Source organism: Euleptes europaea, chromosome 16, assembly GCF_029931775.1.
Source record: "Euleptes europaea isolate rEulEur1 chromosome 16, rEulEur1.hap1, whole genome shotgun sequence".
Taxonomy (NCBI): domain Eukaryota; kingdom Metazoa; phylum Chordata; class Lepidosauria; order Squamata; family Sphaerodactylidae; genus Euleptes; species Euleptes europaea.
Window position 1 is genome coordinate 40223566 of NC_079327.1, and position 23059 is coordinate 40246624.

Consider the following 23059-nt stretch of genomic DNA (forward strand, 5'->3'; position numbering starts at 1 on the left):
ATATGCAGAAGAGGAGGGCATTTTAGCAGGAACAATTTGGCTGGAAAGAGGTGAGGAAAGCTGCCCCTGCTTTTTTTACACAATTATGAATGCTTATATAGATAATTAAGCTATCTATATAAAGAGGCGTATAAGCTATTGAATGATGTGAAGAAAATGGAATGGTTTTCTGCCCCACTGCCTGACCTCACCCATAGAGAACTCAATAGGAAATAATCAAGACAGCCCAAAGGAAGTACTATATCATATCCTACATAGTTAATTCATTGAATAAATTACTATGAAATGACATTCTCTGGTTTAGAAGATTTTAAAAGGGGATTAGACAGATTCATGGAGGTGGACAAGTCTATGACTAGCCATTAGCTATGATGACAAATTAGAACCTCCATGTTTGGGACAGTATACTCTTGCCAATGGGGGGTGGTTTGGGGTGGTTGTTGCCTTTATTCCCTGCTGGTGGGATTTCTAGAAGCATCTGGCAGGCTAGTGTGAAAAACAGGCCATTGGACTAAAGAAACCTCTGGTGTGATCCAGCAAGACTATTATTTTATTCTAATGAAAGGTGCTATCCTCATTTTTACAGAGGGCTTTCAAAACATTATTCAGTGGTCCCACTGCTTTCTCTGCATGAATTAGGTCACTTTGGAAATTACTTGTGTTATTTTGGGTTAGCAGAAATATGTTTTTAGTATTTCTGCAGTTTAGTACATTTTGAGAGATGCTGATGGCTTACTAAATTCAGTGGTACTTATTCCCAGATAACTTGTGTCTCACCTATATTTAACTGATAGCTCATGTCAGTGTTCTGCCTAAGTTCCTTGGCTGGGGAGCATTTCTGATTTTGCTGATGCCTTTTTGTAGATTTGTTTTGCACTGTATCCCCTTGCAATGTGTAAATAGTAAGTTAGGTAAAACCTGTTCTTTAATAAAAAAAAGTTGAAGGTAGCAGGAAAAGAGGAAGACCCAACATGAAGTTGATTGATTTAATAAAGAAAGCCATGGCCATCCGTTTGCAAGACCTGAGCAAGGCTGTTAACGATGGGACATTTCGGAGGACATTGACTCATAGGGCCGCCATAAGCCGGAAGCGACAATGGCACTTAACACTCACATTCTTTAATAATCCTGTCCCTTTTCCTTTAATGATTTCTGCCTAATGGACAGTTATTAATCTATTCACAGTAATAAAAAGCCAAGTGATTTATTTTGTTACTATATATATTTTGGATCAGGGTCATGGGGAGCATGGTGGCTCTTAGCAGTCCCGCAGACGGGCCATTATGCTTGTCTGAGATAAAAATGGGCTTGGAACACTAGAAAAGTGCAGGGTGTCTTGTTCTTTTATAATATGTCTGTCTTCAGCATTAGTTTGCCATTCGACGTTGTATATAATCCTTGTGTTGGAATTCTGACATCTGCCAAAGCAAGAGTTTGAGACTCTGATGGCTGGCGCAACATGCAACCAAGAGTTTGCCTTGCCATAAAAATTAAACAGCTATTTTGTAGAAAGAAGCAAATCAAGATTGATGGTGCCCTTTAGAAAAAAACATGGGTTGGATCCTATGCACTGCCAGAGTAAGGTACTGATAGGAGCGTTCCCCCACCTGCCCCTTTCCCCAGCGGTTGTCTTGTTACTGGGTATGGCTACGAAGAGGAGTGTACACCAGGTATGTGCCAGCGTGAATGTGGCCTTTCCCCCTTTCAGCCCCATTTCACACTAAAATAGCTTGAGCCTAATAATAATAATAATAAAGAACCCTGCTTTCTGCCAGTTCTTATTCCCATACTAAGGGTGCTGCTGGATTAGATTCCACACCTGAATTAAAAGAATTCCCACAATTTGGACACAGATGTGAGGGCGATCTGGCTGTTACATCTGTCACCCCATTGAACGCCAGGGTTGATTAGGCTGATCTGGCTGGCTAGGAGAGTGTCCCCTACCTCCCTCACTGCTCCATGTGTGTCTCTCCTGAGCTGCATGCTTGGTGGAAGAGGATGACCATCCCAGATAGAAGGAGTGTACCGTCCTTCGGTCAAGGGTATATAATAGCTGCTGACAAAATGGTGAAGCTCCTCTTTAAGCTTCAGAGGAGTACTGAACACCTTGATGGCATAATCAGAGGCAAGGTTTACTGAGGGGGAAAATATAACACGTGCACTGGAAAATTAGCAAATTCATACTGTCCCAATGATACCAAGCATTCAGCAATAGTATCCAACCCTAGAAAGCCCACTAAAAGGACCAAGTATTTTAAGCACTTACACACACCCTGCAATATGCAATATTTTAAGCACTTACACACACCATGCAATATGCTGCTCAAGAGGGAGGCTACAGACCAAAAAGGTAGAATGAGAAGATAAAGCATGACGTCCAGCCATCTGGGCAGTCAATACTCCAAAAAGATAATCCAAAATCAAAGAGGAAGAGCAACATTAACACCTGATGTGTGCTCAGGATTAGCACCTCCAAGGTTACATAAAGTGTAGTAGTTTGGAACCAGTAAGAAGTGCATGTTGGGGATGGATTCTGACATCAATTTCCAGGCTTGGAAAAAGTGAAGAGAACATGGTAGGCTGTCTGTTATTCTACCCAATTGGCTAAAAAGAAGCATGGTGGTTTGGGATCCTGGGAATATTTACAAATATGGAAACAGACAGGAGATTTCTAGGCAGGGTGTGTTTGGAAGTAATCATGGCTACTTAAGTGAACTGAGGTTTTGGTGGGTGATTCAAATGGTCCCAATTACATTATTAGGACATCCTGACCTATTTGCAGAAAATACTGATGTGGGTCTAGTTCTTTCTTTGTTAGAGTGTTAATTTGATAGGATAGCTGTGTGGCTAAAAGCACAATAATTATTGGAGGTCCTTGATTAATGGTCTGATAAACCAATACTTGTTCAAGGCTCAGTATCTTTCTGGATCAACATTGCCCCTCTGTAAGTTTGATGAGATTAGGTGTGGTCCCACTCTCTCCGCTAGCTTTCAGACTTTTTGTGTGATAATGTCCAGCAAGTTGTTTGCTGGCCCTGTCAAGAGTAGCAAAAGGCAGCTGGTCCCATGTCAAAACTGCACTAAAGAAAGATCAGGCAAAATCCCTACTCCTGCTTGTTCCACCAATGGCATTTCTGTTGGGATAAGAGGCTTCTCTGACAGAAAAGGCAGAGCATGGTTTCACTCATTTTCCCTTTCACAATGCAGCCTACTTGTATTGCAATGTTCTGATACATGCCACTTTCCCAGTCCTCAGTATCACCTCTGTGAGGTTCACAGGCAGCTAGCAGTGAAAGGCAATGGTAGTAAAGATCTGCCTCCACCAGTGGTTCCTACTGGTACTGCATAGGATCAAAAGCTGTTTTGGAATTTTCAGTGATGGGAGTCAAATGTTGCAGAGGTATCTCCAAACAGACTTCCTAAGGGGTGAAGAAGATATTTTCTCCCTAGAGATAGTTAGATAATTGCCTTGTGTGTTCTGCTCTGGAATCTGACAAGCAAGAAAAAGTTGTAGTTCTTTGGCCTTTTCTGAATGTATAGGCAATTTCATGGCTGTAAATCACCAGCTCATGGGAGCTAGTAAGTTATTAACCATTCTGTGTAATACTAATACAGCAGTGACATCAGCCACAGGAAATTCTTTGAAAAAGCATCCTACAAAAGGTCCCAGTAGTCAGAAGGGGTTACCTGCTTCTCTTCACCAGTATAGAAAACAAGCTGCAGTCTGCTAGGAATCAAGGGAGCAGATGATATGGAAATTCCACCACTGAAATCTACCTTTTAGCAGTCTGTAAGATCTCAGGGGTCTCAGCAGGCTGAATTTTGCTCCAGCTGCTTTCTTCATTAACGCTTAGCTGCTCTGAATACTCCATCTTTTATGGAGCATATTTAGTGCTCAACATGCCCATTTCCTTTTGATTAATGTACAAAGTCATATTTTCCAAAAACTTGTGAAGTCTCCCAAGGTGTAGAGACCCTGATCTTGTCTGTGAGTGGCCTGATTTTGTGGCTTTTGTCATTTGTACAGGGCCAGCCAGTTTACTGTTAGATAGAATGAAGATGTAATAGGTCCAAACGCTAAACATATGGCTCAATGCCCCTCTCACTATGTCTATGGAGAAAAGGTCCTGAATTCCCTGAGATTTTCCACACTGGGATTTTGCTCCAGCTTGGCTTCTTAACTGATTCAGTATTTCTCTCCCGTACACACAGTATCATTTGCTGGTCATTGTTCTTACAGTTTTTCTTGGAGTTTCCCCCCATGATTTTTCAAACTATATATGTTAAAAGTACAGCTGTTTATTTTCAACAATAAAGGACCATTATTTACAGAGCTAAGTATGCCTTATATGTTTGCTTTGTGTCTTGTAAAATGAATTGGAATCACTATAAAACCAAGGAGTGTGTGCTTCCCCCACCACAGTAGACATAGGGAAAGGGCATATTTTGGGGTACTGCATGTGTACATACAAGGACATCCTGGACTTCTGTATTATATGATCATGAACAGATCAAGAGTATTTCTTGAACCAGGTAAGCCCTGTCCAGTTACATGAGACAGATTATCTGCAGGTTTCTCTGGATGACCTGTGTACCTGTACCCCTCCCTTCTGCTGGAGCATTTGATCTTGGAAAGCCTGATTAAAACAGGTAAACGAAAGTGTATGATGAATCGAAGCCTTCACCATATATATTTCTTTACCTGTGTAGATGATAGTGTTTTAAAACACTACCCGAGGATGTCACTTTGATAATGATTCAGAAGGATCTAAGACTGGTGATCCTGCCCCCTCCCGCGGACAGGAATAGCCTCTATTCAAGGCGGATGTGTTTGTTTTGCCGAGAAAAGGAACCTTCCCCCCCCCTTGAAGAAGAGTCGTGAGCGATGGAGCTGCTAGGACCGCCCAACAAACCGTGTCTTGTGTTTGCTGCCCTGCCTGAATCTGATGTCCTGAAGATACACTGGTGTAAGGCTCAGTTATGTTAGTGCAGGTCCCACACCAACTCCCTTGGCTCCCATGGTGGACATGAGGCATCAGGAAGAGGCTGTGCAGACAAGGGACTCAGCCATGGGGGAAGGTAAAAGGAGGAAGAGACTGTGCATACATGGGACTCAGCCATGAGGGAGGGTCAAAGGGAGCTGCAGGGCCCCAAAGTCCCATGACCATTATGTTCACAGCCCATCTCTCCACAGGCACTGGCCAGGCTGCCCTGGGCCTACCGTCCCGATTGGTTTTGCCTGCCCTGTCCATCTCAGCCCAGCTGATGCAAAGAAGCGCCAGTGGAATGCCATGGTGCAGTTGCTGGGGACACTGACATGGTTGTGGCCTCAGAAACCCTTGCTGCCTGGTCACTAATGAAACCCTTTAGGGAGATGATTAGTGGTGCCATAGTTACACAGGCAGGCAGCCAGAGCAGTGCGGGCAGCCCTTAGGATTGCACTGTTAGTCATCCATATATACAAGAGACACTGCCTCACAGTTATATTCTTGGTTTAAATGGCCAGCATACTTATATGAACAAGCCCAGTGATGTCATGAGAGACAGTGAAAGGCTTAAAGGCTTAGAATTTCAGCAATGTAGAAACATTGTTTTATCATCAGATGCTCAAAGAATTAATCAGTTTTACTGGATTCATCAATAACTGGGATTTGCTCACTAAGAGAGCCACAGTGATTATGACTACTACAACAGGTAATATGACTATCAGTGGTAAGAAGGTAGCTCTGACCTGAAAAGCGCTCTCCTTACTTAGGCATTATTGTATATGGTAGTTTGGAAAGAAGTTCATTTCTAAACAAAACTAAATTTCAGGGGTACAGACTTTAGAACAAACATATTGACCTTAAAATATACCTAGAATGTTTGTTTTATAATTGCTACCTAATATTTCTAAAAGTGCAAATTTATACATGAGATGTGCCTTGGATTTTTTTAATTCCCCATCAAATTAAATGTAAACAGTGTTACTAATTATGACTTACTAGCGTTTATGTCACCTGAAGTTTTCAGATGAAACTATATTATGATAGAGAAGAATCCCAGAAGATACCTGTTTTATACTTCAAACCTCCTTCCAAATATAGAGTGATGCTCATTAAGAACAGTGTAATTCATTTTCTGGAACAATAAGTAGCCAAACTCCCTTCATATATAGTCTGCGTGGATTTCATACACTGAAATATATATTGTTGTAGACAGAGGGTCAAACAGTGTGTATGGAGAAGTATGGCCTACTACCAATTTGCATGGCCCTTGACCCTCTTCGTTTATAACATCTTGCTGGGATAGGGTTGCCAGGTCCCTCTTTGCCACTGTTGGGAGGTTTTTGGGTCAGAGCCTGAGGAGGGCGGGGTTTGGGGAGGGGAGCAACTTCAATGCCATAGAGTCCAATTGCCAAAGCGGCCATTTTCTCCAGGTGAACTGATCTCTATCGGCTGGAGATCAGTTGTAATAGCAGGAGATCTCCAGCTACTACCTGGAGGTTGCTGGGTATGCCTGGTTGATTGTAGGGAATATCATTTTAAGAGAGAGGATGATCCCCTGCTGCCATAGAAATTGTCACTAGGCTACTTTTAAAGGACCCAGTTACGAATATCCTTCTTTGGCAAATGCCTAGAAAAGGGAAAACAAACAATTGTGTACCTCACTTCCAGAATGCAGAGTTATAGGAAGAGGCTGAGGTAAAACGTCTGTCCTCAGGGCATGCATGGTTTGAAGCTGTGTTTCTGAGGGGAGGAGGTATTTGTCTCTAAATCTACAAGTTTACAAATCATTGGCTGTGCACAGGTGCAAAGCCGATCACTATGAAGCAGAGGGACCACAAAGAAGTCAATAGTCCTATATAAAGAATAAAGTCCCATCTAATGCAACTGTGTTCTGATAGGTTTGAATAACTAACTATGAATACAAGGAAAGAATATAAATGCATGTGAAGGTCTGTATCCTTACCAGTTTGACAGTGCTGGATGTGGGAGGATGTGTATGTGTGTGTGTTTAGCAGGTTGCCTTCTTTGTTCTGTATAGTTTCCTGTTCATTCTTCCTAACTAGCAGAAGCAGAACTACCAAAAACAAAACATTTGCAAATGTCTGCAATTCGTAATATTTATTCAGAACAGATTCTGGATGTGGGTGAGTAATAAATACAGACAATTCTATTTTCCATAAATAACATTGGAGATGAGATCACTATATATACGGTGGATACGGTTGAAACCTGCAATGTACAGAGCCTCTCTAGAATATGGTAAAGAAATCAGTTTAAATGCTATAATGGCAATTTGGGAGGAAGAGGAGGGGGAGAAATGATATTTTACTTAGCAGAATTCCAAGAGCAAAAGGTTTGTGGAAACTAGAAGAAATGTTTTATGTACTGTTGGTACTGAAAGGAAACAAATGGCAAAAAAAATGTGAAAATAAAAACTGGGAAAAATATGAAACAGGAAAATAAAGATTCTTGTACAAAAAAGTCAAGAACAAAGAAATACTTACGTGGGCTGGTAATGGTTACCTGAATAAAGAGGCTAATACTACTATTTCTAATCGATTTCTTTCGAAGTGCTTAAAACTGCCAAGTGTCAGATAAAGGTAAAAATTAACAAGACCCTGCCTGAAAGCTTCATATGCTTTGATGATCCCATTCAAGTTAAAAATGGAAATTTCATGTGACCTGCTTAGCATACATTGAGGAACAGAAGATTGCAGAAATGTGGAATGTCAAACAAGGCAATACAATAGAGATGATTCAGAGCCCTTTTAGGCACACAAAAGAGTTTTTAATCCACGGATTTCTCTATTTTACTTCTGGCAGCAGCTCATTGCACAGAATCTCAGAGCCTGCTAAAGTGGTTCTGAGATTTGGGGTGATGAAGTCTGGGAGGAAAGAGGAGGCTATAATATATGTTCTGCATGCAGAATTTACAAGGCCCATCTTTCCATCTAGCACCAGTAGATTTGAATAAATGAGTTACTCCTACCATTAATTATAAACATGGAACATATAATTGCAATAGGATTTGTGTGCACTCTGAATAAGTAGTCTATCCCCCCACCAATAAAGAATGGCTACATTAAAACAACAGTAATAAAACACTGCTCAGGGAAATGGTGGTAGACCAAACAATTCTGGCTTAAAATGATTCATAGACTGAAGTACTAGAGTTGCTTCTTTTGTGAGATCTTTGTTCAGGTTTTCATCTGGAACCATGACCACTTGCATCCCAGCTGCCAGACCTGCTCTGACTCCAGTTGGAGCATCTTCAAATACAAGACACTGAGAATTGAAAAGGAAAAAAAAAGTATCAAAGGGCTACCACTGGGTAAGGTAAATTCAGACTTTTATGCTCATGAAAGAGCAATTCAATACACTGTTTTCCATAGATATCACTGTGAAAAAACTTACTTATTTCACAGAACATTATTGCAGTGCTATGATTAGAACTATGTATTACAGTTGTCATTAAAAGCCAAGCACATTACCACTAAAATATTTTTGAACTTGTATTGATATATTGCTCAGTTCTCAGCTTGAGACAAATGTTCAAAACGGAGCCTTGGCTTACCTGTGAGCGCTCCTTCTCTGAGGGAAGGGGACATCTTCAGCGATGGGTGTTTCCGTTCCTATGCTCAGGGAGAGGCAGGATCTTAAACTTGCAGCTTCCTGCCCTTGTCCTGCAACGCCCCCTAACTTCCAATTCGAGGACTTCCAAAGCAGGTAGAAGACAGGAAGCACATAACATGTTAAACAGAACAAATACAAATACAAACAGTAAAACTTGTTGGTTCGCCAATTCAGACCTAATAAACTTGTTGACGAGACCTCACATGAAATGCCACACATGCAACACACAGCAAGGTGCTAGTTGCCTATTTTAGTGGGAACCTATATTGATCAGATGACAAGTCCATCACTTCTCAGGTTCTGGAAATCATCATTTCTCAGGCTCCCTCGACTGGTTTTGTTTTATTCTTTTTTTCTTTTTTTTCCTTTTCTTTTTTTTATATCCTTCGCCCTGGGTGGGCAAGATGTCCCCTTCCCTCAGAGAAGAAGGAGCCCTCACAGGTAAGCCAAGGCTCAGCTCTCTCTCTGAGCTCAGGGGATATCTTCAGCGATGGGATCTTCTAAAGCTGCTCCATCCGGGTGGGACCACTGCTTCGCACTACTTGCTGTAACACTCGTCTTCCAAAGGCCGCATCTGCTGAGGTGTATGCGTCGATCTTGTAGTGCCTTGTGAATGTGGAGAGACTTGACCAAGTGGCTGCTCTGCAGATCTCTGACGGTGAAGCTTGTCCGTCAAAGGCCGCCGAGCTTGCTGCTCCATGAACTGAGTGAGCAGTAATCCCTTGAGGGCATGGAGTGCCCGAATGCTGGTAACATAACCGTATGCACTGTCGTATACATCTACTGATGGAGGCATTAGATAACTTGAGCCCTTTGTTTGGAGGCGAGATGGAGACGAAGAGGGCTTCTGATCTTCTGAACGACTTAGTGCGCTTGAGGTAGACTCGAATGGCTCTCCGTAGATCCAAGAGATGCCAGTTCTTTTCCCTTGGATGTTGTGGCTTTGGGCAAAAGGAGGGAAGGATAAGCTCCTGTTGTCTATGGAAATGCGTGTTTACTTTAGGCATGAAGGTCGGGTCTAGTCAAAGGATGACCTTGTCAGCATGAAAGATACAAAGACTGACCCTTGATGAGAGAGCTCCCAGTTCTGACACCCTTCTCGCCAATGTCACCGCCACGAGGAACAGCACCTTCATGTTCAGAAAGGAAAATGGGACCTCTCTTAAAGGTTCAAAGGGAGGTCCGGTCAGCACGTTAAGCACCAGGTTGAGGCGCCATGTAGGGAATCTGTGGACAGTCGGAGGTGAAAGGTATGACACCCCTTTCAGAAAGGAAGCTATATGCGGATGTCGCATGGTCGCGTATCCATCTAGATGAGTGACTACGGTGGCTATTGCCGCACACTTGTCTCCATAGCGTGGATGGTTTTAATTTCTGAATCATGCCGTTCTGAAGAAATGCTAGAAGGCTGGCCGTCGATATGGTGAGAGGATCTAGATGTTTCCTGTCGCACCAGCGCACAAAGGCCTTCCATGTAAAGTTGTATATGCGCTTCGTGAAAAGCTTTCTAGCCTCTAGCATGGTGAAGACAACTTCTTGAGAATAACCCAGATCTAGCATCTGCTGCCTTTCAAGTCCCAGGCGGTCAGTTTTAGCCACGCTGGATCCGGGTGCAGAATGGGTCCTTGATGAAGGAGGTCTCTTGTCACTGGTAGTTCCCATGGTTGCTATATTGAAAGTTCCTTCAGGGTTGGGAACCATGGGCGACGAGGCCAATGTGGAGCAATTAGGATAACGAGAGCCCTCTCCTTCTGAATCTTCCGCAGCACCTTGGGAAGAATTGGAAGTGGCATAAAGTAGACCCTGTGGCCAAGGAGTCTCCAAGGCGTCCACTCCTTCTGCCTCGGGGTGGAAGAACCGTGAAAGGAACCTGCTCGTCTGCTTGTTCTCATGGGACGCAAACAGGTCTACCTCTGGGCGGTCGAATTGCGCTTGTATGACTTGGAACGTCCTCTTGTTGAGTGACCATTCGCCCTCGTCCACTCGTTGCCTGCTTAGCCAGTCAGCTTGAAGGTTTTGCACTCCCTTGATGTGTTCCGACCTGATAGACGCTAGATGTTTTTCCGCCCAGTTGAGAATCTTCAGAGCCATTGGTGGACACATTGTCTGTCCTCACCAGTATGTGTTGATTCTCTATCATGGGTTGGAATTGTAGAAGCGCGTTGTAAACCGCTTGCAGCTCTAGTCGATTGATATGTAGGCATGCCTCCATCCGATTCCACTGTCCCTGTGCTAGGTGCTGGTGAAGGGTAGCTCCCCAGCCCTCTAGGCTGGCGTTGGTGAAAATTTGTGTTGTCTGTTCTTGTATGTATGGTAGACCTTTTTAAAGGTTGGATCTCTTGGCCCACCACTGTAAGCTGTCCTTGACTTGACGAGACAGAATGAGTAGAGGATTTCTCTTCTGGGAAACCTGTAGCTGGTACGGTTTCAAGAACCATTGAAGATCCCGCATGTGTAGACACGCCCATGGAACCATGCTTATGCACGCCACCATGAGGCCTTGCAATCTCACTAGAGACAAGAGGCCTATCCTTCTGGAGGCTATAATGGTCTTTGTCAGCGTAATTAGTGTGGATATCTTGTCTGCTGGAAGAAATAGCCTACCCTGGACCGAGTCTGTGACGGCCCCTAAGTGGTGAATGGACTGTGTTGGATTTAAGCGGCTCTTGGCCATATTTACCAAGAAACCGTGTTGTTGTAATGTTCAGATGACTATGGCTGTATGGCGGCTGGCTAGTGACCTTGACGGTGCAGTCACTAGGTAGGGAAAGATGTGGATCCCTTGCCACTAGGGTGACCAGCACTTTGGTGATTACCCTTGGGGCTGAAGTCAACCCGAAAAGCAACACCCTGAACTGTAGGTGCGCGTGGTTGTGTGTGAACCTCAGGTATTTGCGGAAATCTGGGTGAATCATGATGTGCATGTAAGCCTCCATCAGGTCTAAGGATGTCATAAAGACCTGGGGCCGTAGTGCCTCCACGATTGACCGGAGGGTCTCCATTTTGAAGTGTTTTTTGCACACGAAGCGGTTCAGAAATTTGAGGTCTAAGATGGCTCTCCAATCTTTGTTTTTCTTTGGCACGGTGAAGAAAAAAGAGTAGACCCTGTTGTGCCGTTGCGAAGTTGGTACATGTTCTGTTGCTTGGATGGTTAGAAGGAGTTGAATGGCCTTTTGCGTGCGTAGAGCCTTTTCTGGGTTCTGAGGGACGGGGGAGACCAAGAACCGGTCTAGGGGTTGTCTGTAAAATTCTATTCCGCAGCCCTGAGATATTGTTTTCTGCACCCAGGCATCCGGTTTTGACAGTTCCCAAGTTTTTGCGAATAACCGGAGCCTTCCCCCCACCGGGCTGGACTGGGAGTCATGGCTTGGTGGACTTATCCCCAAAGCGGCCAGATTTGTCTGATCCCTGGTTGAAGGATTGGAATCCTCTATTAAACCTGGATCCTCGTCTGAAGGAGCCTCTGGACTGGCTCCAGTTGTGACGCCTACCGTCTGGTCTGGGTCTCTGGAGAAAATGCGACGTCCTGAAGGGACAAAAGGAAGAGGAGAAAGGGGGTTCCCCATCCTTCTTGATGAATTTTGGAAGGGCCTTCTTTTCGTCTTCTTTGTTTCTCCCCTCCTTGTTCCGCCGTCTTGCGCTTGCTGGAGGGAAGGATCCCCTCGGTGACAATTTCGTCCCCGGAGAGTATCTCCTCTCCGGACTGGTTGTCCGTAGCCACCATTTTCCCTGATCGGGAAGATGCGAGGGGGGGGGGGGAGGTTAAGTCAGGCGGAGAGTTTAAGCAGCCGACTTTGACACTCACACAGGGAACACAGGGGTATCAGGCTAGAAGGAAGAATATTTAGAAGGAAAAAGATATGTTTAGTAAGGATTTAATTAGTTAGAAGGAAGCTTAGCTCAAGAGCTCGCTCTCGACACAGCTTCTCCCTATGAGGCAGGAGTAGAATTGGAAGTTAGGGGGCGTTGCAGGACAAGGGCCGGAAGCTGCAAGTTTAAGATCCTGCCTCTCCCTGAGCATAGGAATGGAAACACCCATCGCTGAAGATGTCCCCTGAGCTCAGAGAGAGAACAAACATTTTATTTAAGCCATTCTTATTGTTTATTAAGCAATAAATATGCATCAGACCTGTATTTTGAAAATTAAATGTACTCATTTTAGTCATAAAATATCACTTCCTTGCATTTTCTCTGTTCTCTTCCCTCCAATTATGTTATAAGTTTGGGGATTTTATATCCACAGATATACACTCTTCATCTACATTTTGTCTCAAATGTGCTGGTAGAAAGTAAAGGTGATAATGAAGAGTGTGTCAACTTTGCATTTATACAATGGAAATACCCTGCAAATGCTTTGCACAGAACTTACTACACACTATGAGTTTACATCCTACTGTAGGTGAAGTGAGAAATCTTGCTCCAAGCTAAGACTTTCTCCAAATAAAGTGAATTTTCTGCCAGATAAAGGCTGCTTCCATCAGTTGAGACTGATTAGGCTGGAGGAAGGTTTCAAATGTTGCAGGGCTAAGTGGTAGGACTTGCATCCACCAGAAATTCTCACAGATTGAAGGATTTCCACCCACAAAGAGTGACTTTCTCACCTTCCCTTTCCTTTTAAAAGCACAAAATGCCCTCCCAATGTTTTGGTTAAATTTTGGGCTGCAACAGAAGGGGGAGATGAGAAAGTGGTGCTCCAAGGGCAGAAATGCTTCCATCTTTGGAATGCTCTGGTGGATCCAAGCTTATGTCTTTTGTAATATCACAGGTTTAGAGATCAGTGTAAAATATATCCTTTATAATAGATAAAAACTTGATTTCATCAGTCAGAATTGTAGTACATATTCCTTCCAAACAGATGTCTTAAGAAAATATAATCAAATGTGTTTGGTCAAAATCTTCTGGAAGTTTTGCTTAATGTGTGTATCACAGGCACATCTCACTACTGTATATGGAAGTTACCATAGATCCACATATTTGAAGACTTCCATCCTTTTACCTATATTTCCACTTTTTCAGAGCTTTTACTATCCCCATCCCTTACTTAAAATCCACTATGACACAACTGCTTTTACAGTGGACTTTTCTGCATGTTGGTTTTGGCCCCATACGGCTTCACTTAATCCCTTGATTTTCACATTTGTTTTTGCTCCTTTAGTTTTCACTTCTTGTTTTAGTTTGTTTTTCCAACTCTTTTGAGACCACTTTTACTCCAGTGCTTTTTTCTGGAAGCTGATTTTGGATTGGCTTTTTCCTAGTGCATAATTTTTCTACCAGTTTTCTTTGTTTAACCCACCTCCAGACTACTTTACAATGACTGGACTCTTGTCATCATTAAACCACTCCCCTTCTCTACCCCACTCCCTCTCCCCCCCAAGATGATTTAAAAAATGGTCCTAAAATATCAACATAGCGCCATAATGTTATAATGATAGTTTAAGCAGGTTCTCTGAATTCCCAGCTTTCATTTTTTTAAAAAGTAAGCCTCTAGTCTCTTCCCTTGCAGAAATATAAGGAAAAGGGCATGTCTCCATGAGGAAAGATGCTAGAGACTTACTTTTTTGTTTTAATGTAAGCTGGGAATTAGAGAACCTGCTTAAACTATCGTTACAAGACTACAGTATTAGATTGATATTTTAGGGGAATTTTCTTTTTAAAAAATAAGGGGGTGCTGTGATATCACTGATAACCACACCGTTGACAACAGCACGCTCCCTTGAAAATTCTCATTATTTAAGCCATGTGTGGAAGAAAATAAACTGGTTCCACAACTATAAAAATGCACAGGGTTAGCAGATGTGCAGAAGAACCCTGTCCAAACTGATTCCAATGCTTGTGGACTGACTCCCAAGAAAATCAGGAGTAACTTGAGCATGTGGAAAAGGTCAGTCTCTGCTGTACTTTGCATTACAAAGAAGGGGAGACACACAAAATAAACAGAGAAAAAGTGGGAGTGTAAAGACTGCACCCTCATATTTGCGCAAAAGTAAAATCTCAGATTCTTTCAAGCTAGTGTCCTCTTTTACTTTTCTATTGATTCATGGATTCTCTTTTGAGCATCTGATAGCTCATAAGTAGTAGGCATGTATGTAGCATAACCTAGAAGCAAAATGCATAATCTCACAATTAACTGGAGGAGGAGGAGGAGGAAGAGGAAGAAGAAGAAGAAGAAAAGTTGGTTTATATGCCAACCTTCTCTGCCACTTAAGGGAGAATCAAACCGGCTTACAATCACCTTCCCTTCCCCTCCCCACAACAGATTCCCTGTGAAGTAGGTGAGGCTGAGAGAGAATGACTTGCCCAAGGTCACTCATCTGGCTTCGTGTGTAAGAGTGGGGAAACCAACCCAGTTCACCAGATTAGCGTCTGCCGCTCACGTGGAGGAGTGGGGAATCAAACCTGGTTCTCCAGATCAGACTCCACCAAACCACCGTTCTTAACCACTACACCACACTGGCTCTCTAAATTGTGCGGTTTCCAGAACTAGCGGGCTTGGGTTCCAACCCTCACTTGGAAACGAAGCTCAGTAGGTAGTGAGTCAGCATCTCTCAGCCTAACCTACTTCACAGAGATGTTTTGAGGATAAAACAGAATAATCACATGTAACTGCCCTGTGGTCCTTCTAGGAAGGGAAAGATAAAGGTCTGATGGATTAGATACACAGATAAACCTGTTCACAAACAACATTCATCTGAGTGATTTTCTAAATGTTACTAGTTCACATAAACAAGTGACTTATCAGATGTTAAATCCAAAGGAAGATGCATTCTTTAGCCTTTATTCAACCTTTATTTAAACTGAAAACATGTTTAAATACTTTATAATAGTCACTTGCAGACTATATATCAGATCAACACCACTGTGTTCAAATATTGCTCATTATGTTCTTCTGTGCCAGTGCATTACTAAGCATGTTTTCTGCTCTTGATGAATAAATGTAGTTTTTGCTTTCCACAGCTAAATGTTCCATGGCCAGGAGTATCTCAAAGATGGAGCAAATTGATATAGAGAAGTATTTTCATCCCAGATCATAATTAAGCTAACATTTTTACAGAACTTCAAATGACTCCTCCATGAATAAAAATGTTTTCTTTGTAGACTGTAAATGGTCATAATTGTGACTAATTATCTACAAAAGAAATTCTCAGAGAAAATAAAATTTTGGGATAAAATCTAGAAGCATTTGAGGGTCTGAGACATATAAAGAAGCACTGATGCTACCTACCATTAAAGATTTTCTCCTGAAAACAATGCACCTATAGCAGACAGATCCTTCCATCTTTATGCAGGAACATTGTTTCCATATAGAAATTTTCTCCCCAGATGGAATATAGTGGGCTCCCATTTCATTTGGGGGCTTCCACATGATGCCTTGATCTTTCTGAAGACATAGGGCTCCTCAGGAATTCACTTTTAAGCTGGAGCAAAGGAAAACCTGCTTTGCTCTGACTTTAAGAGGAAATGGCATTACAGCTGTGGGCAGAGCCCCTGAGTGAAAACTTTGCCAATGGAAGGGCATACTTTTGTGTTGCCTTTGAAATGGTGGAGCTGAACTCCGTTCTTCTCTTCCCCTTTCAGCTCTGAGCTTTTTTTCTTCAACAGTTTAGGGGCAGGTCAGCTGTGAGCTTAGGGTTGCCAGGTCTGGGCTGGGAAATACTTGGAGATTTTGGGGGCAGAGCCTGAGGAGGGTGGGGTTTGGAGAGGGGAGGGGCTTCAATGCCATAGAGGCCAACTGTCAAAGCAGCCATTTTATCCAGGTGAACTGATCTCTATCAGCTGGAGTTCAGTTGTAATAGTGGGAGAATTCCAGCCACCACCTGGAAGTTGGTAACCCTGTGTGAGCTGCATCTTGGCTGTTGAAGGAAGGTGGGTTGCCAGGCTGCAAGAGAGCCCAGAAATATTCTTTGAATCAGTGCTTCTGCACTGATGTGACTAAGGGGTGTGGAGGGGAGCCGCGAGGAGATGGCAGTGTATGAATGCTGTCCCTGCCTACCTCTAACTTGCTTGCTGCTGCTTCTACTATGGGGGTCACATTTTTGTGCCCCTGTATTGAACCAGCCAATGTTTCACAGGGAATTCTTCAACAATGTGACTTATGACTATGCAAACTGCCCTGCTTGAATTCTTTAAAAGAGACTGGCGGAGACAGAATAATAAATAGTAATGAATGTTGTGACTTTCCATATTCATTTGCTGTTATAACGAACATTAATAGAGCTTTCATTTGTTCATAAACAAATGCAAAATGTTTAGTAGGGATAAATTTTCACTGGGCCAAGGCACTTCAGTCCATCTATATTCTACCAAATAATGTAGCCAAATTAATTTGAATATATTGGGTTGGATCCAACCAGGGGTTCCCCTAGTGTAAAATGGAGGAGGGGGTTCCCTTTTATCATGGGACCAGAATGGATAAAAGCCGTGGAATGGCAGAGGAACTGAACAAGACTGAATGAAAAGTTTGGCTGGATCCAACCCAATGCCTTCTATAAATCAAACTAAACAAAGACTGAATATCTGAGTCAATATGAACTCTGTTTCACTTTTCATCTTTGCATAGCACTGGATTCTTTCACTTTGTTTTCTTTTCAATGCAGATAAAGAGCAATTTCATATATAAGGCTGAATGCTTCTTTTAGCCTAGAATGAGACACTTACAAATATGAATGCAGTACAGAAAGCAGAGCATTTACAAATTGAATGTTTTTTCTAGCTATGTCAGTTTTTCATTTGAATTAAAAATGCCACACTGCCTATCCCCAACAGACTGTTGATCACTACCGATAATAAACAGCTGACAAATATTGTCATGCTTTGAACAATTCCAGTTAACTTCTTGAGGAACTGTTCAGTCTATGAGCTAGTTTTATGGAGGAATTGTCTTATCTGTAGGTTTGTTTCGTTAGAAGCATAAAACCATGGTCTTCAACTTCTCACTGCATTTAGTCTTGATATCTGCAGATATCTGGCCCTTTTAAATGCTTATATTTCACATAAAACATTATCAAGTTTGTTCAAAAACTTTCTCTAATCCATACCGTACAAAGAAACATACTTCAGTAGAAAGACCAAATAGATTTCAATGATGTCATTAAGCTTATTGTATGAAAGATAACTAACTATGGAATACAGTATGAATAATGAAAATGCTCACCTAATTCTCTGGAACCAGATGCAATTAAAACACTTAATTACCACGGAAGCTAGGGAAATGACCCATAATTATGGCAGTTTTAAATGTCACAACAAATAAATGAAGCCAGATCTCCCTTTAGTTTTCTTTGGCTATTGACACCCATTGTTTGCCAAAAATAAAAATAAAAAAAGGATCCATTATAGTCTATGGGGATTTTTTTTCAAAGCTCCTGTGAGGGCATTTTTTGAGTCACCAAATTTGTAGAATGGCTGCAAGGGACTCTCCTTAGACAGTTACCCAAGTTTGGTGAACTTTGGGACAGGGAGTCCATTTTATGGGCCTGCAAAGGAGTCACCTCCATCCCCCAGGCATTTGTGAGCCAAACCATCCATTGGTTTTCAGGTTCAGAAGTTCAGCATTGCTGAGGACTGGTGGAAAGAGCTGATTGGCAGGCTGGCGCCTAAAAGTCTGGGAGCTCTCTTCGTATCTGGGGCGCGTAGCATGATGTCCATGCAAATTAGCTTCCAAACTGAGGAAAATGGCTTAAATGCAAGAAAAATAAGGCACGGAAAAAAATCTTTTGTTGGCAAATGACATCCTGTGAGCAGTCCTTTATTATAGTAATCAAAAATCTGATTTGAACAGATGGTCATGGTGTGGGGAAACAAAACCTCTACTCGGGGCAACCTTCAGTTTGAGAGCAGGTTTTCGGGGGGGGGGTGATTTTGGAGTCAGCCGATGTCATGACCAAAGCAGCTGTTGTGATGAAGATTGCTCAGCCGTGTGGGTGAGGAGTCTTTTTCAGAAGCTTGGTGGTCAGCAGCTATAGAAGCTGGCACTTTTTAGTTGGAGGGTATATCCCTCTGGAAGGGACTGGGTGAGCCCTGTCTTTTAAATAACCCTTATGCTTGATGCAGAATTGCAGATCATCCCACTGAATAGTTGTCAGACCAAGTTGGCTCCAATTACATGACGCCTACGTCTAAAGGGCCCCAACCATGGGGCCCTAAGAAAACAAGTCAAAAGATAGAAAAATGGGAGAAAGCACAGAACTGCGCATCTGAGCAGAGGTGACTAGCCAAACCCCAAAAAGCCAAATATATATTCGGCTTTTTCAGGCATCGCCTATTCGACTTTGGACAGATTCCCAGGTTTTGGTATTCGGTCTACCCAAAACCCAAATATTGCCAAAATGGCTAATTTTGGGTTTATTTTCGGTTTGAGCATATCGATATGCACAACCCAGGTGCTCATTACAGACTTCAGGGGCACTGAAAAAGCCTGTGCAGTAGTAGTCGTCATCGTCGTAGAAGAAGAATAGGTTTTTATATGCCGACTTTCTTTACCTTTTAAGGAGAATCAAACCGGTTTACAATCTCCTTCCCTTCCACTTCTCACAACAGACACCTTGTGAGGCAGGTGGGGCTGAGAGTTCAGAGAGAACTGAGACTAGCCCAAGGTCACGCAGCAGGCTTCATGTGTAGTAGTGGGGAAACAAATCCGGTTCACCAGATTAGAGTCCACCTCTCTTAACTTCTACACCACTCTGGCTCTTGAATGGGTAGCAGCAGATAACCAGGCTAGAGATGGGACAAGCTGCTTTGTTGGTATTTATTTTTATCCACTTGGTGAAGTTATCAGTGAAAAAGTGGTCTAACCCACCCAATGAATGGTGATTCCTTGATTAGGGATGGGTTACAGTAGTAGGGATGATGACTCTGAATTAAACCCTTCTTTAATGCTAACGTTATAAACTGATTTTCACCTGAACTCAGGAGAAAATGTAAATGTAAACAAATAAATTTGTGCAGGGGCAAAAAAATATGATGCTAATGTACAATGTGTTGCTTTAATTGCACAGCCTTGTATCAACAGAAATCTAGCACACTTGTCTTGTTCTTCCAAACACTAGAAGCACTTTTAACATACTATTCATTAATGCCATCTGAAGCCATAAATACACAAAGTGTCTTTTCAGTTAGCTTTGTAAATATCTCCTATACTATCACCCTGCCGATATTTATTGGGCTAAATAACATGGTTTGATGGCTATTGTTCTTGCTATTGGATATTAATATCATTTGTCTAGAAATGTTTGAATAATTTAAATGAACAATTGCTAAGGAGGTAAAATTGTTCTGCTTAGCATTCTTTCAAACTGAGTCATTTGTGAATGGCCCAGCAAACACTGAGAGTGTATAGTAGACATTCCATTAAGCTTTTACAAATGCATTGAACAGATCTACATAGTGTTCACAGTGCTTTAGCATTATGGCATCAAAGCTATTTCTGAGAAAATATATGTGCTTTTGATCCATGTTTAAAAACTGGTCTTGGACCTTTTAAATAATCTGAAATATGCTGGAATGAGTTGTTAAAGATTAATTGAGGCTCCATTTAAGCACTGGTTTAATTAATTAATTTTCTACAATGTGTTATAATGGAGTATGGAAATTAAACGAAGTAGTCAACCTATAGTTGTTTCTTCTGGCTGCCTCTTTGCTGCTATATCAACTAAATGAATCAGTTTGGTTATCATTTCACTACAACAAAGTAATCCCACATGCATTTTAACATCACACAAAGAGAACTAAATTAGTGTTGGGTTGACTGTCGTGAATGCATACGGCACTGTGCCTCCCACAGATATTACTCCCAAATCTGTCTTGCAGTTCATGGGTTAAGCAGGTAAGTGAGTTGAACATTCTCAATATAAATCTGAAGTACTTTATATCCAGATATGGGAACAGCTTGTTGGATACAAGTCAGTCCTGGAAAATGCAACACATGTATCAGCCCAGATAGCTGAATGTGTAATTTTCACTAAAATTCACTGGGGCAAGGGCTCTGCAGGGAGTACCAGCAGGTGCTTTCGGGAAATTTTCAATTACAGGCAGCCTCAATGCTTCTCTTATCCCTATCCTTTTAGAAATAACATCACAAAGTCTAAAATGAATGGAACACTGATAGAAGGTGGCCCCGCAAGGAAAGTTACAATTTCCAGAAATGCAGTGGTTGCACCTTAAATAAACTGAAGGATTAGATCTATGGATTAGATCCAGTGTGCCTTGCTACCTACTCTTTTTAGGTTATGTGAGAGTGTTTTTCCCAAGGGTTAATTCCAAAAATTGTTTTTGCATGCCAGGGACCATGTAGTGTAATAATCAGAATCCCTGAGCATGTACAGATTGCTTTCTCACACCATTTAAGAAATAATAGTGCAACTCCATGCTATTCAACTTGTAGAACAAAGAGTTGTCAGACAATAGTCCATAGGCTGAGCCATAGCATTGAGTATACTGTTGCCCTATCTCCTTTGCAGTTGATTATCATGGTGGTCACTAATCAATAGTGCTTATTATATTTCTTGTAGTGCTAATTCATACTTTACAAAGTATGGTTGTGGCAAGCATGTGAATACAAGCAATATATCACTAAAATATGCAACTGTAGAACTGAGACTGGGTAGAGCTGAATGTCAACAATGGAAAACGTGGGTTTGTGACTGAGTAATGTATGAAAATATTCCTTACTTGTTTTGCTTCAAATCCTCATTCTCAACAGTGGCTGCACTATAAGAAAAAATGGAAACGTTGCAAGATATTTTGTACCTTTCAAATCAAGGACAGATCAATAGTGGCCACAGGACAGAAATATTGTGCGGTCTGTGGAAAAGTGACACTGTCTCGCAGGCAGTACGATGTGTTAAAAAAGCTGTGACATAAATACAATGTATTGCTTAGCTAGTGGAAAGATTACTGTCTCTCGCTCTATGTAGGGCTGCCCTTGAGACTGATCCAAAGGCTCCGAATGTGGCGGTGAGGCTCCTTACAGGGGCCTCGCTCGGAGAACATACGCAGCCAGTGCTCCAACAACTGCACTGGCTCCAGCTGGAGTATCAGATCAGGTTTAAGGTGCTGATTTTGACCTTTAAAGCCTTACATGGTCTGGGACCCTCGTATCTTTGGGACTGCCTCTCCTAGTACACCCCCTAAAGAGCATTGTGTTCTGCTGATAATAACTTGTTGGTGGTCCCCGGCTTTAGGAGTGTGCGGCTGTCCTCAACAACAACCAGGGCCTTTTCAGCCCTGGCTCTGGCCTGGTAGAATGCTCCGCCTAGTAACATCAGGGCCCTGCGGGACTTGAAAGAATTCTGCAGGGCCTATAAGAGGGAGCTATTCCACCAGGCCTACAACTAAGGACAGCTGCAGGTGGTATTAATGCTGGCCTCCCTACTCCCCTCTCTTACTTTTACAACTGGTGTTACTGGAGGTGGGGTCTGCTGGCTTGGCTTTGGCACTTACTATGCTGCAGCGGGTTTCTGTATTAATTGGTGTGACATCTGTTTTAATAACTTTTGAGCTTGTTTTTATGGTTTAGATATTTTATTGCTAAATATATATTTGTGATTTTAATGTTGTTACCCGCCCTGAACCTGGTTTTGGCCGGGGAGGAAAAGTTAGAAATTTGAAAAATAAATAAATAAAAATAAATTTAGATACAATTTAATTGGCAGATCCTGTTGTATAAGCTTGTTTCTAACAGTTTATGTAAATGAAAGTAATTACATTATAGATATAGCCTTTTGCATATTATTCAGACCAGAAATATTTATTTGAAACATTTTAATGCTACCTTAACACAGGGTCAGAATCACCAAGGCGGCACACATCAAACATTAGAACAATTAAAAACAACATTAAAATTATAAAATAATAAAAACACATAAATACAACAGTAGAACCAGGGAGAAAGACCAATAACGGTTAATGGAGGTATGAAAAATGAAAAAAAAAGTATTCACCTGCTGGCGAAAGACATGGATAGAGGGAAGCAGATGACTCTCACAGGGGAGGGAGTTCCAAAGTTTTGATGCCATGATTGAGAAAGCCCGAGAAAATAGGAATTTTACATAGACTTTCTCTAAAACATTATTTTTAAGAATAGCTTAAACATATGAAAATGAAACCCCCAGATTAGAGCAGCAATATACATTCCTTTTAAAATCAGAATTGCATGGTTTTCCTTTTAAAAACTTTTAGCTATACTTGGTTATACACATGCACATGTCTTTCATTTCATTACTTAGCCCCATTATCAGTTTTATTTCAGCAACATTCAAAGCAAGCCTGAATCTGACAGACAAAATAGAACAGAACATTTTTGGGAGCAGAGAATTTGATGATTTAACAATGGGCTCACAACAACAGCATAAAAAGATATTGGCATAAGTTTTATGTTACTGTTATAGTGGTTTTTGAGATAGTTCTCAAAATAAGACACATTAGCCAGCTTCAGCATTAAC

The 23059-nt window shown here is 41.9% G+C and overlaps 1 protein-coding gene across 1 annotated transcript in view; it reads right to left on the bottom strand.

Moving 5' to 3' along the window:
• Positions 1-8096: 8096 nt before the first annotated feature.
• The window catches only part of PUDP (pseudouridine 5'-phosphatase), a 46860-nt gene continuing 31897 nt past the window's right edge, over positions 8097-23059 (bottom strand). The window contains exon 4 of the mRNA XM_056861787.1: positions 8097-8273. Within this exon, the coding sequence (XP_056717765.1) occupies positions 8097-8273 (177 nt within the window). The remainder of the gene's footprint in view (positions 8274-23059) is intronic.